Raw genomic sequence first — 15,212 nt, forward strand, 5'->3', positions numbered from 1 at the left:
CATGTTTGACAAACTAATAAATAAAATAATAAAATGAAATGAAATAAAATGAAATAAAATAAAATAAAATAAAATAAAATAAAATAAAATAAAATAAAATAAAATAAAATAAAATAAAATAAATAAAAAGAGTGTTGAGAAACAGGAAACTCTGGGTTGCTCCCTCCCGAGTAAAGAGCCTATTAAGGGCCTGGTGGCTCAGCAGACTAATAGCATTGTGATTAACACCAGCTGTCTGCAATGACTGTACGTTCGAATCTCACCAGGCTCAAGGTTGACTCAGCCTTCCATCCTTTCTAAGGTAGGTAAATTGAGGACCCAGTTTGTGGGGGCAATAAGCTGACTTTGTATAAAATATACAAAAGTATGAAGGCTATTGCTTAACGCATTGTAAGCCGCCCTGAGTCTCCGGAGAAGGGCGGCATATAAATCAAATTAAAAAAAAAAAAAAAGAGGAAAGTGTGGCAGGTCTCCCAAAGCTGTCTGGATCGCTATTTAAACATAAACATTTGATAATAGTGCAAAAATTCTAGTGACAAAGACATCTGCATTTTATTGAAAATTACACCTCATTTCTCTTCTAAGTGTAAAACATAATGAAACTGCAACAGCTAGTTGAGAGAGGCAGCATCTATCAGCATCTGAAGTTTTTCTTTCTTCTTTAATAAATGGAAAACTAATTGCAAAGTTTTTTTCTGATGCAATTTGATAGCTTTAAAGCCTCCAAAGAAGCTTTTTTAATTTATACTTTGGTGCAGTTAAAGCATCGGGCTAGAAAGTCAGGAGACTTTAAATCAGTGGTTCTCAACCTTCCTAATGCCGCGACCCTTTAATACAGTTCCTCATGTTGTGGTGACCCCCAACCAGGGGTGGGTTCTAAATTTTTTACTACCGGTTCTGTGGGCGTGGCTTATTTTGTGGGTGTGGCTTGGAGGTCATGTGACTGGGTGGGCGTGGCTAGCTGGTCATGTGACCGGGTGGCCATGGCTATGTGTATAGGGACTACTCAGAGGGCTGAAAAAAGTCATTTCTGACAGGTCCTCGCACTTTTGACTGGTCCTCACACTTATGACTATCCTCACATTTATGCCTGTGCAGCATTCTTAACAACCATGTCACTTATTTCACAACTGCTTCTCTTCAACATGGTGACAAGATAGGGCAAAAACGTAAATTGTGAGGACAGTCGTAAGTTCGAGGACTGGTCAAAAGTGCGAGGACCAGTCAAAAATAACTTTTTCAGCCCTCTGAGTAGTCCATATGCATAAAAGCATACAGCAATAGAGAGGGATGAAGGAAGGAAAGGGAAATTAGAGTAGGAGTGAAGGTAAGAGAGGGAGGAAGAGAGGAGGAGAAGGAGAAAGAAAGAGGAAGTAGGGAGAAGAAGAAGGGGGGGAAGAGAAAGTAAGAAGGAAAGAAAAGACAGAGATGGTAGGTTTGAGGAGAAAGATTGCTGTACAATAAAAAAGATGAAAGGGAAGAAAGCCAACCCCAAACAAATATTAAGATATTAAGATAAAGAATGAATTGTTAAACTTTAAAGAATAAAAGAGAACAAATAGAAATAAATAGCAATAATTAGAAACACACATACAAACATACAACATATTTTCTTTGAACAGAGTATTTGGCCGGTTCACAAATTGAAACAGTTGTAGGAGGTTAGCACCCACCCCTTTCCTAGAAGAATGAAATATTTTGGGAAATATTAAAAAGGCAGAATATTATATTTCCCTGGATGAGAAATGGAGAAGCATATTTTACAGACAAAGCAGCTCCCACCTTCCTGCCCCCCACCCTTTGTTAATGGGCCAGAGGCAGAAAGTCAATCCTTTGTCAAAGGACATTTGCAACACAATAGCAACAGAAACTAACACAATGGGCCCCATCAAGCCATGTGATCCTGTCCACCATTAAACCATCTTTCCAAGCAGTCTCCATGTTTCCAGTGTCTTTTTCCCCACTTGGAGCAGAACCCAGAAGGATATTTCTTCCAACACAGTATTTAGTCATTTCAATTAAATTTACAATTTCTATATTTCCTTTTTACCATATTTATTCCTCATCTATTTTTTTAAAAAACCAATATTACCCTTCATCCTCATCTCTAATCTTAATCAAATTCAATTTTTCCCTTCTATTCTATATTATACCCCTCCCCATTGTCATCTATTTTTATATCCATCCTCACATTGTTTAATTATGTAATACAGTTGTTTAATACAAATTCAACATTTTAATATAAATCAATTAGTTATATAACTATCTTTTTTGTATATTAATCAATATGAACATGAATATTCCAATTATTTCCATGCAATCCAATTTCTTACAAATCAATTAATTATATTTACCAATAATAATAAACCAAATAATTTCCCCCATATATTCCTCCAAACCACAACTTAACCATTTCTGCTTTCAACACAATATACAATTAATAGTATCTCAATTATTACAATTCCCTAGTTAAATAGAGCTTTTTTTCTTTTGTGTTTTAAAATCTTGAACTCTCCTCTTTTGCCCTAAATTTCCCATTGTTTGCACTTACCTTTTTTGGTGAGGAAAAAGAAAAAGAAATCTCTCTCCGTGCCTCATTTTGTCACGTTACAGCAAAGACCCTGCTTCCTTACTTTCAATTTCTCTTTTCAGCATAGCTAGGGGGAAAAAAATTTGCTCCAGGAATTTACCTCTTTGCAGCTAGCTCTTTGAAGCCCCGCGGCAAGAATTTAAAGTTTTTTTTCCCTCTAGCCACCAGCTGGGACTCCGGAGGCAGCAATAGATTGGGAGTGGGCGGGGTAAGTGAACAGTGACCGGGCGATCCAACAAAGGCAAAGGTGAGTGAAGGCGTGGGGGGGGCAAGAGAGGGCTTTGGCGACCCCTGTGAAATGGCCGTTCGACCCCCAAAGGGGTCGCGACCCCCAGGTTGAGAACCGCTGCTTTAAATTCTAGTACTATCTCAGCCACAAAGACAGCTGTGTGACTTTGGGTCAGTTATTCTCTCTCTGAGCCCTAGGAGAGAGGCAATGTCAAACCATTTCTGAAATCTTGTCGAGAAAATTACAAGGATGTGTCCAGGCAATTTCCAGGTATCATCACTGACTCAAAGGCACCGAAGGACTGAGAAAGGGAAAGGGAAAGGGAAAGGGAAGAGAAAGGGAAAGGGAAAGGGAAAGGGAAAGGGAAAAGGAAAGGAAAGGAAAGGAAAGGAAAGGAAAGGAAAGGAAAGGAAAGGAAAGGAAAGGAAAGGAAAGGAAAGGAAAGGAAAGGAAAGGAAAGGCTGCACTGAACTCAAGGATTTTTCTTGTTTTTAAATTTCCATTAACTTATTTAAATCAATGTTTCATATTCTGACACATTTAATTTTTATAAAAATGGGGAACAAGTTGACAAAATTTATTATGAATATGGTGAAATACTGTAGGGAAAAAAACAGCTATATCTTAAACAAGGAACCACTTTCCTCTCCCCTCCCCTTCTGAAGTGATGGCCAATTTACCAGAGCATGACAACCCAAAAACTAAAAACTAGAGAACCTTACCACAACATAAAAGGAGGAAGGGAAGCAGAACTTTTAGTCAACAGTTACATTTTTTTTAGTCAGCGGTTACATATGCTGTGAATACTAAACAGGATAAAAAGTTATTTATAAATTGGTTAAAAAGTTCCAAAGACTATTTGCTATGTGTTAATCCAGAAATGTTTTGGTGTTGAAATATTTTACTGTTGTTTTAAGGACGTTTGAGGGACCGACAAATCTTTGGTCATTCATTAGCCATTTTTTTAAAGGAACATTTTCAGGGGTTCAACTAATGATATACATGAAGAAGCATTATCAATAGCTAGAAAATGGATCAGTTTCATTTAAGGATTTTGACTGGCATTTCATATTCAACAGGTAGGTTATCTAGCATTTTAACAATAGCTTCAATTAAATTGGTACCGGTAGTATAAAGTTACTTTTAATAATAATGATGAGTCCTACAAACATCTTTATCGTTGTTTAACAAACTTACAATTATAAGTTGGTGGACACTATGTGATTTTAAACAAATATTAAATAATCTAACCAAAGAAAATAATTTGGTAGCTACTAGACAATGATCTAGCAAACTTGTTAAAATGAATACAGCAAGAGTCACCATTGTACCATTTAGGATGATTAAATTAAACTTCTTACAAAGACTAACAAGAGTCCGCTTAATTGATGTTCTGATCTGCAGACTGCCTGTTGTGCAATTCACTTAAGTACTGGAAGATACATATTAATCTATTATTAAATTAAAATGCTTTAATTTTAATCATCAGGGAAGTTACATTTGGATACAACAATAAGTGCTGATCCTCATGCAAAACAAAGTAAGGGAGATTAAAGAGACTGATTTGGAAGAACTGTGAAAACAGAAATTCAGATATTATAGATAACCTTACTTCTGTCAGAGGTTCTCTATTTTTAATAATCACATAAAGGGAAACATTCTGCTTTCATATCTGAGAAATTATGCTTCCCAACAGAGTTGCCAACAGCACTTTTTGTCATATTGTTGTTATGGACTGTTGCCACCAGGAAAATGTTAGATACAACAAAGAAGATTTTTTATTTATTAAGTTTCTATACCATTGGCTCCCAACTACTCTAATTCGTATTAACAACATCATTTTTTGCAAAATGATTTTTACCAGAAGGTAGGGAACTATGCTCAAAACAAGTCCCTCAGATCAACCTGGAAGTATTGTACACATTTTCAATTAACATTGCGATGCTTATTGATCCATTATGCCACAGTTCCTAAACAACACATCTAAAGTATTGCAATCCTTATAGTTGTGAATTACAAGGTTGCATGAATACTATTTGCACACCCAATTTAATTAGAAACAATGGGATATAGCTTACTGAAAAACAAGCCATGATACAAAATTCTCACAGTTCCTTACATCCAATAATACATGCTTATAAATAGCTAACTCCTCCACAGTAATCGATGAAAAAAGTTAAACATTTCTGAATAGTATTTCAGCAAAGAAATACCACTCTAACCACTGCTGTATTCCCTCATTCCCTCACATGCAGAATGTTGGGTGGAATTAGCCATCTTATTTTAAAACAAATAGGTCTCTGCTTAATAATTCCAGAAAGCCTGCCTTGCCATCTTGATGCACTCTGATGCACCCACTGCTAAGAGCTTCAGATAAACTGGTGATAAACTACACAGATAAACTACACAGCTGAAACCATGCTCGCTCTCTCTCTCTCTCTCTCTCTCTCTCTCTCTCTCTCTCTCTCTTTTTTACAATTTTAGGATATTTACAGTATTCCTGTGATAGGTACCTGACTGCTTGCAATGCAATGACTAAACAGGCACTCTGTAAGCTCCATATACCAGGATTTAAAACTGAGAAGTTGATTTAGAATTGAGAAATGGTAGTTAAGAAAACAGCCAAGAAACAGGTTGCTTTTTCTTAGACAAAAATAAAACAAGACAAGTGAACAGAAACAGAGCGTCAAGTCTTTGTGGCACAACAGATATGTTACCTCGATGGTGAAAAGCATCTGTGGCTGCTGGTAGCAGAAGAATTAAAGCTTGGTTGTATTAAAGCCACAGGGAAACAAAAATAGTGGAATAGCTGACAATTCACAGCACAAGAATAAGTAAAAAGCAATCCCAATTCATAGATTTTTCAAAAGAAAAAGGAAATGAATATACAATGTAGTTATTAGTTATAATAATCTCATTTCAAAGGAGAGAAATACCCAGAAAAATGTAAAAGAAATATAAAACGTACATCAAGCAGTCTCCGTGGCTTCATATCAGGTTTCTTTGTTACTTGTGAAAATGTGGAATTCCTATTCTTCTGAAGAGTCACTTCTGTATTAATAATAAAAACAAAACAAGCCCACAACCCTCTCTTTAGAAAATGACTAAAGTCACACCCCCTTCCTTTAGTGTACTGATCTTCTATTTCTGTAGAGAGGAAGTGAAAACAGAGGAAGAGTAATTCAGTAAAGAATATGAAGAAAAGAATATTCAGTAAAGAATATGAAGAAGATTTCATTCAAACCTGTGCAGAATATACATTTCTTTGGCTGTAGATGTACAAGAATTAATGGGATCACAGTCCTTTCATAAAGATCAATAAATAACTACTAAAGATGGTTTGTATCCTAGCTTCATAACATGAACCTCCCTTTTTTGGCCAGTACTTAAAAGCTGAAAAGAATGGAGCTGAGGTACACTCTTGCTTAGCTTTTCTTGGGATGGTAGTGGTACAAAAAGGCTTCTGTATTTTTCATGGCATCATAATTAGACAAAATAGTTGACAATCAACAATAGACACTGCTAATTTTTTCTCATACCCTCTCTTTGGAGATTGAATCAAAAATTACATTTATATTAATAAAGGAGGCAGAGAGAATGCATCTGGGAATATTTTTTTAAAGAGATGATAGAGTGCAATTCAATGGTCAAATATTGACTGTACCACTTTAAACCTCACTTGCTCCTCTGCCCAACACATTTTTTCTTATAAGGACTATAGTAAATTGACTGCACTGCTTGGGCATCTGAAAAGGATAGTCTACAGTAGTGGGACCCACCAATCAAAATCTATCTTTAAGAATTCAACTACTATCAGGTCCTTTTCCAATAACTTTGCTATTGTTCAGTTGTTGAATAAGGTTACTATGCAGTCTTAGACATGGACTCAGCAGGCTACTCTACCTGAGTTTCATTATCAATACACTATATCCAAAAGTTGTAGAACAAATTGTCATGTAGAACATGACAAGATAGAGATGGCATTGAAAATAGATTTACTAGTGAGAGGCCAAGAGAATGACTTAGAAAAGGATGTTTTACTGGATCTACATAAGCAATTAGCCAAGGCTTTATAATTTCAATGGGAAATACAAGTGACAAACCAAAAGAATGACATGATAATATTTTTCCCTACTGGATTTATAGAAGGACTTGTTAAAGTTTTATAGAGCTCTGAGCAATAGGACAAAGAAGAAATGAAGAGAAATCAAATCCTAGGACAATATTTGAGTGAACTAAAAACTGATGGAAGAAAAAGGAATATAAAGCTGGTTTATTTGATCAAGGTTGAAACAAGCTATGTTGTTACTTCTGTCAGTCCTTTGTGGACTTCCTGCTAATATCAGGACTGAAAAGATGATTTTTGTGAATTTGTTTATAGATAAGAGATGGGATATGGGAAGGAGAGAGAAATGTTCATTACTTTAGAGAGGGCAAAGAATTACCAAATTTGTTTATACTTATTGTGATGAAGGTTGGAAGTCACTTCTTTACATATTTCTTTTATTGTTATTATATTATTATAATAAAAATTCTTAATAAAGGTAGATAGATAGATGATAGCTAGCTAGCTAGCTAGATCTATAAGACAATAGATACATAGAAGAGTCGTGGTGATGCAGTAGTTAACATGCCGTATTGCAGGCTAACTCTGCTCACACTGCACTCACTGTTCAATTCCTTCAATCCTGAAGGGCTCAGACTTCCATCCTTCCAAGGTCAGTAAAAGGAGGACCCAAATTGTTGGGGGCAATATGCTGACTCTGTAAACTGCTTACAGAGTTGTTGTGGTTCGCCAGCAGCCTGTGGAGCTGGTAGCAGAGTCGGACAGTGATGAGGCTGAGGAAGAACATGGGCCAGTCCTGGAGGCTGGGGAAGGCCTGGATGAGGGCTCTGCGTCGGAGGCAGAGATGGGGCCAGGGCCATCGGGGAGTGATGTGCAGACTCCGGAGCCTCCAGAGGCTGACAGTAGAGAGGCAGAGGAACAGCAGGAGCCTGTTTCTAGTGCACGTATGAAAAGAGCTGCCAGAAGGCAAGAGCACCTAAAGCAAAGAGGACGACTCAGGAGTAGGGCCAAGAGATGATTGGCCCCTCCCATAAGGCTTAAAAGACCAGCAATGGCTCTTAGGCCCTTTGTCGGAAAACAACGTTGATAGTATTGCTGCACTTATCTCTTGTTGGTGTCTTCTGCTTTTGAACTTTTGCTAAGAGAAGCCTTTGGCAGTTTGCCTAATTATACCAAGGTTGGTGATTAGACTGAAGAATTTATGTTATGAAGAGTTTGTTTTAATTTAGTTTGGACTACGCTGAGAATGAGTTAATTCTCAGCTGTTCTAATAAAGTTTGTTTGTTTTGGAACTGTTTGCTTCGATTACTATCTACTTGGGCCTGGGTCACAACAAGAGTGCTGTAAAGCAACGGTCCCCAACCATTGCGACTTGGCAGACTGGTTTGGGAGAGGGGAACTGGGCCATCTGAGTGGTAGGCCTGTGCATGCGCATGCAGCCGTGCGCAAGTAGCAGGCCAGCATGCACACATGCAGCTTGACTTGTGTGAGTGGTCAGTGTGCACGTGCATGAATGTCTACTGGGCTGCTGCTCATGCAAGTCTAGCTGTGTTTGCATACACATGTGCTCCAGCCAGCCACTTGCATGGCCCAATTCCAGTAGTGGACCATGGGCCAGGGGTTGGGGACCACTGCTGTAAAGCACTGTAAAGCTCTCCCTCTCCCTTACACACATACATATACAGGATATCTCAAGTCAAAAATTGGCTGTAAAACATTTTAAATTATTTTTTTAATTTTAAAAATTAATGAATGCATGCCAGAAATAATTATATATAGTTATTATTAAAAAAATTGCAATGACTTATTTATTTGGGGAACTGTTTTATTACTTCTGAAACAAGTATATTTACCCTGTTTCAGCGGTGAAATCCACTTACCATCGCTACCAGTTTGGGTATGCTCCCATGCTACATGCATGCACACTACGTGCGCGTGCGCCTCTTCTGTGCATGTGCAGATGGTTAAACAACGGGATATAATGACATCCTGGTGGGTGGGCGGAGCCTCCCGCCACTGGCGCTACCTGTTCGGCAAGCCAGATAGAACAGGGGGGGATTTCACCACTGCCCTGTTTCCCAACCAGAATAAGACCCAACCAGAAAATAAGCCCTAGTGTGATTTTTCAGGATGCTTGTAATATAAGCCCTGCCCAAAAAATGAGCCCCAGTTAAGATTGTCAGCCAGACGGATGCATTTAATGCTGTATTTCCCTGAAAATAAGACCAACTGGAAAATAAGCCCTAATGCATCTTTTGGAGCAAAAATTAATATAAGACCCGGTCTTATTTTTGGGGAAACATGGGTATGTATACAGTATACCACACACTTTTGGTAAAGAAGTCGGAAAGAATTGTAGCAGCTGTGTTTTACAACCTTTTCCTTAATTCTTGCTTAAGACTCTTAAGCATTCTCACTACTTAAATGATAATGGGAAAAATAGGAAAGATTTAGTTCCACCCCTTTTTCCCTTCCTATTTTAGTTAATATGTTCCATAACACCCTTCTAAAAACAACAGCTAAGATTCAGCACAAATGTCGAAGCAACCAATTGCTGAAGAAATAAGCAAAACACTAAATGAAGGTTGTGGTGAAGTATGGATAGTCCAGTGAGGATGGGTCATATCCTGACTCTGATGCAATATTTGCAGGGTTAAGTAAGAATGAATAGTACTTCAGGAAATGGGAATGGTTATATTTGTTGTACATTTAGATCCTACTAATAGAAATGAGAGAAAAACTTATCACTGGCAAATACAATTTCTCTTTTGTAATTGGATAAGATCCACCACGATTCCCCCAACTATAAAGTCAAATAATTGATCAAGTAAAGAAATAATATATGTACATGTTTATAAAGTAATGTGGTTTTTTTGTTCTCAGGGCAAGTCTGTTTAGAAGGAAATGAGACTTACTTGCTTTGCCATATGTAACTTAAACCATTTAGGTTTAAATCCCACATCCCAAATTTATACTCGTAAATTTGAAAATAAAGTTGTAAATTTCTTTCTCCCACCTGTGGAAAGAATGACTAAAATTGAATTTTCATTTCTATAGAAAGTCATACTACATGGCATCCCATTGGAGTCACAAGCCACACCCATGAAGGGTTGACTCTGCCTGCTGATCAAGAACAGTCATGCTCTTTTAATCTCTGGATTTAGAAATTGTGATGGAAGTCATAGAATAATAGGGTTGAGAGTGACCTTGGAGGTCTTCTGGTCCAACCCCCTGTCCAAGGCAGGAGTCCTTCTTCCATCCTGGACAAATGGTAATCCAATCTTCTCTTGAAAACCTCAGTGATGGAGTACCCAAACCTCGAGAGGCAAGCTGTTTCATTGACAAATTGTTCTCATTGTCAGGAAATTTCTCCTTAGTTCCAGGTTGGATCTCTCTTTAACAAGCTTCCACCCATTTCTTCTGGTCCTGCCCTCAGATACTTTGGAGGATAAATAGACCCCCTCTTCCTTGTGACAGTCCCACAGGAATTGGAAGAGAGCTATTAGGTCTCCCCTAAGCCTTCTCTTCAGTAGGCTAAGCGTACCTTAGCATACCATTACCCGTTCTTCATATGGTTTAGCTTCCAGACCCCTATTCATCTTTGTTGTTCTTTGCACTCTTTTTAAGGTCTCAGCGTCTCTTTTGTATTGTGGTGACTAGAATTAGACATAGTATTCCAAGTGTGGACTCACTAGTGCAGTATAGAGTGATTCTATAACTTCTCATGATCTTGATGCTTTGTTGATGCAACCTAGAACTACTGTATATTGGCTTTTTTGGCAGTTTCAGCACACATCTGTCTCATATTTAAATGGTGGTATACTAGGACACCTAGACCCATTACAGGTGCTACTGTTGAGCCAGGTACTGTCTGTTCTGTACCTGTGCATTTGATTTTTCATGCGTATGTGCAAGACCTTACTTTTCTCACCAATGAACTGCAACTTGTTGGATAGGGCTGGAATTCATCAAGGTACTTCTGAATCCTGAATCTATCTTCCTATGTGTTAGCAATGGAGTTTCATATTTTTCTTTCTGTCTGATACAAATAGTTCTTGACTGACAACCATTCCTTCAGTGACCATTTGAAGTTACAACAGACTGAAAAAAGTGACTTATAATTGTTTTTCACACTTAAGACCATTGCAGCATGGTCACATCCCCATGGTGATCGCACGCAAAGCGGATGTGCGATGCAAACCGGTGGTAAAACTGGTTAGAACCCACCACTGATCACATCATCATAATTCAGACACTGTGTGACCTTCTGACAAACAAACAAAGTCAATAGGCAGCCAGATTCATTTGACAAGTGTGTGCCATCTTTTGCATTGGGGCTTCAGGCCTGCCACATTTACTGCTGTGGGAAATTGGGAGGGGAGATTGTATGGACCATGAGTGATATATAGTCATAATAACATTCCTTTCTCAGAGAGTCAAGGACATCTTGCCCTGCACCTGGGAGGCTGGACCTGGAAGGCATCTCCAGTTGGGACGGTATTATGATTGGACCATGTGATGGACTTGTGAGTGTTGGGCAGGGACTTGAACTTTCCTTTGGGTGGGGAAAACCTGCAAACTTTCAGATTCATGGGGCAAAATTGAATTAACCACTGTCTTGCTTAGCAACAGAAATTTTGGGCTCGGTTGTGGTTGTATACCAAGGACTACTTGTATTGTTTTTGCTTGGGCATTTATTATCTCATTTCTCACAATTTCCCGAGCATTTTGGACTGTGTTTTCTTCTAGGATTTCTATGCAAGGAATTCTTTCTAGTCTTAGTTTGCTAAAGTCAATTCTTTTAAAGTCTAAACATTAGTCTGACTTTGTTCACTTACCTGTGGCTGCATTATGATGAATTCTAGTTTGACTCTCTCACAAAGTTCCTATAGGTTCCACTTCCTATTACTTCCACTCCCTCAACCATTTCTTCCCTACTAGTAAGAATTAAGTCCAGTGTAGCTGACTCTCAAATTCCCTCCTCCACCTTTGGATGATAAAGTTGTCAGCTAGGCACATCAGGAACCTATTTGATCTCTCACTTAATGCAGAATTTTTCTTCCAATTGATGTCAGGGTAGTTTAAGTCTCCCATTACTACTCTGGTCTGTTTTCTGCATACCTTAACTCAGCAATACATGTCTTTTTTTCATGGGGAAGTCTGGTATTTGTATGATGATGTCAGGATTCATACCATTTGCTTAATTGTCATCTGTGGAAATGACAAGATGCGAGGCGCCTTGTGTGTGGGGTGCCACAAGAGTCGGTCCTCTCACCCCTTCTGTTCAACATTTATATGAAGCCACTGGGTGAGATCATCAGTGGTTTTGGGGTGAAGTATCATCAGTACGCTGATGACACTCAGCTGTACATCTCCACCCCGGGCCACCCCAATGATGCCTTTGAAGTGATGTCCCGGTGCCTGGAGGCCGTGCAGATCTGGATGGGGAGAAACAGACTCAGGCTCAACCTGTCCAAGACCGAGTGGCTGTGGTTTCCGGCGTCCCAATATAGTCAGTTGGTGCCATCACTGACTTTTGGGGGCGAGTCATTGGCACCCACAGAGAGGGCTCGCAACTTGGGCATCCTCCTGGATACACGGCTGTCCTTAGAAGAACATCTGACGGCTGTGGCCAGGGGGGACTTTCTATCAGGTTCGCCTGATTTGCCAGTTGCGTCCCTTTCTGGATTGGGACTCCTTATGCACGGTCACTCACGCTCTCGTCACTTCCCGCCTGGACTACTGTAATGCTCTCTACATGGGGCTCCCCTTGAGGAGCACCCAGAGGCTCCAACTGGTCCAGAATGCGGCCGCGCGGGTGGTTATGGGAGCGACATGGCGTTCCCACGTAACACTTCTCCTGCGCGAGCTGCACTGGCTCCCAGTGGTCTTCCAGGTGCGCTTCAAGATACTGGTTACCACCTTTAGAGCGCTCCATGGCTCAGGACCTGGGTACTTACGAAACCGCCTTCTGCCATCGGTAGCTTCTCACCCGCCAGTACACTCCCACAGAGAGGGGCTCCTCAGGATGCCGTCGGCCAAACAGTGTCGACTGGCGGCCCAGAGAAGGCACAGAGAGCCTTCTCTGTGGGGGCACCTGCCCTTTGGAACGAGCTCCCCCTGGAGATACAGAGGATCCCAGATTTACGCACTTTCCGCCGTGCCCTCAAGACTTTTTTATTCCAACAAGCAGGGCTGGCCTAACTCTTTTTTATTGTTTTATTTTAATTCGAATTTGTTTTTAAAAATAGGGGTGTTTTAATTAGCATGGGCCAAATTTATTTAATATGTTTTTTTAAAAAAAAAAATTTAAATTTTATATTGTATCTGTTTTATCTATGGCTGTTCACCGCCCTGAGTCCTTTGGGAGTAGGGCGGTATATAAATCTAAATAAACTAAACTAAACTAAATTGTATGTAAATCGGATATACTGATGTTGAGATTGACCTCTGCATGCATGTATTATAAAATGCACTATGAAGAAATAGACAGCAAAAGCTAAATACAAAGAAATTGAGTTTTGTACCCATTAAGTTTAATTGTTTAATTGGAGTGTATTAGAAGGCAAAGATTTTAAAATATAATGGGAATTTGAAGGTTTTCATTCCTATAATCAGACTTGATTTAGGATAAATAAAAAATAGTCTATGAGAAAAAGACACTAAAAAAGCAACAATTTGATCTTTTGCAACAAAAGCAACCTTTATCAATATTTTATTGAGATCAATCTGAATTATGATAAAGTCCAGTGGTAATCTTAAACACCTATTGAAGTTAGAAAACTGTATGAATATATTCAGATTTCATTTTAAGTAAGAAAAGGTGGGATGGTACAAAAGATCAGATAAATGACAAATGAGACTCTTTTAAAGAAAACTTTGGCTATGCATGTTCTCTAGATATATCTATTTGAGATATGTTTTTACCATTTTTTAAAATATTAATTAAGGTTATAATTATCATTCTGTGTGGTTTTACTTTTTAAGTTACTATGGATCTGAAAAGTTTTGATAGAATAAAATAAAATAAAGAGCAAACTCACAATAAAGACAAGTAATTATTATCATCACAACACTTTTGAGAAGAGTGAGAAGTGTTTGCATGAGAGAGAGGAAAAAATATTATTTGCAGATGGAACAGGAAACCAATGCTGCAATCTGAAATGCAGAATTAGTTTGTCACTTCTTTAATGTTTCCTGAGAAACATCTCTAATTTGCCAATGAGAACAATTTTCTCATTTTATTCTGTATGAAAGTGTGTATAGGTGTGTACTGTACAGATCCTTTTCCTTTTTTGTTGTTGTTTTCAAGTGGTACGGCACTAATGATGATGTGGTTCCTATATATTTAAATAATAGTATAAATAAAAATAAAAAGGAACAAAAATGTAAAATAATGCAGAAGCCAGAACAGAATGGGCCAGATGTGTTATGAAACAGTGGGAAGGTTATTTAAAAATAGAAACTTTTCATGATATGCACAAACACTATTACTTTTATTAATTCAAAACCAAATGAGAATGTAATAGAAATGCCCAAAATCCAATGTAATTCAGATTTAGAGGGTATTGAGTATAAGACACAAATTTTCCAGAGAAACTACATTCTCAATCCTTTCCAGGGAAAAGTCAAGTTTTTTTTAAGTAGCCCAAAATGCAAGCATACAAAGAAATTCACGGCTACACACATTTATTTATTATATCCTTTTAATATTCTAAATATACCAGATATGCTAAATAACTTACAATTTCCCCTCCCAGAACAATACACACATAAACATCACTGTAATGCTGTACATGTAAATAGAGTTCTCCCCACCAGTGGTCCTGCGGAAGAAGAAAATATTTATTACTTTACAAAATATTAACAGAATGAGCACTATCCTAACTTGGGAAGTAATTTCCCAGAGTGAGAAGTTGTGACCATCCAACAGAACTCCACTCCCTAATTCCTTAGTGAGTAGAAATTCGCTGTATTCCCTCTTGGCTAACACATTGGTGGGCAGATTCTATTTGGAATAGATGATCTTAGTGAGGACCTTAGTCATGGAGGTTATTATGTAAACAATATCAAATTTATAAAACTGATACAAAATGCATATAGATTCAAAGAAACAAAATATAGTAATTCACAATGAATCATCATCCCAATCAGATTGCAGTTAACTGTATAACTCCAATCTGATATAGGGATTCTGTCCTCTTTGAGGTGGCCTTTGAAATGAAGAATGCAGTCTTATTGATGATGTACAGATTTGTTCCCTGCAATAAGTAAGACTTTCTCCTGGGTGCCCCAATAGGTTAATTTAAACATTTATATGCCTGGAA

The 15,212-nt window shown here is 38.2% G+C and overlaps 1 protein-coding gene across 2 annotated transcripts in view; it reads right to left on the bottom strand.

Moving 5' to 3' along the window:
* The window catches only part of ITGB2 (integrin subunit beta 2), a 44,075-nt gene extending 38,113 nt beyond the window's left edge, over window positions 1-5,962 (bottom strand). The window contains exon 1 of one of the 2 annotated variants that reach the window (XM_034426860.3): window positions 5,788-5,962. In XM_034426860.3, coding sequence (XP_034282751.1) covers window positions 5,788-5,811 — 24 coding nt within the window. In that variant the 5' untranslated portion in view covers window positions 5,812-5,962. Of the gene's footprint in view, window positions 1-2,551; window positions 2,587-5,787 lie in introns of those variants that run through there. The other variant, XM_060689395.2, reaches the window with a different exon arrangement.
* Between the last annotated feature and the right edge of the window lie 9,250 nt (window positions 5,963-15,212).

The sequence above is a fragment of the Pantherophis guttatus genome, chromosome 1 (assembly GCF_059756535.1).
Source record: "Pantherophis guttatus breed Tessera chromosome 1, ASM5975653v1, whole genome shotgun sequence".
Classification (NCBI taxonomy): Eukaryota; Metazoa; Chordata; class Lepidosauria; order Squamata; family Colubridae; genus Pantherophis; species Pantherophis guttatus.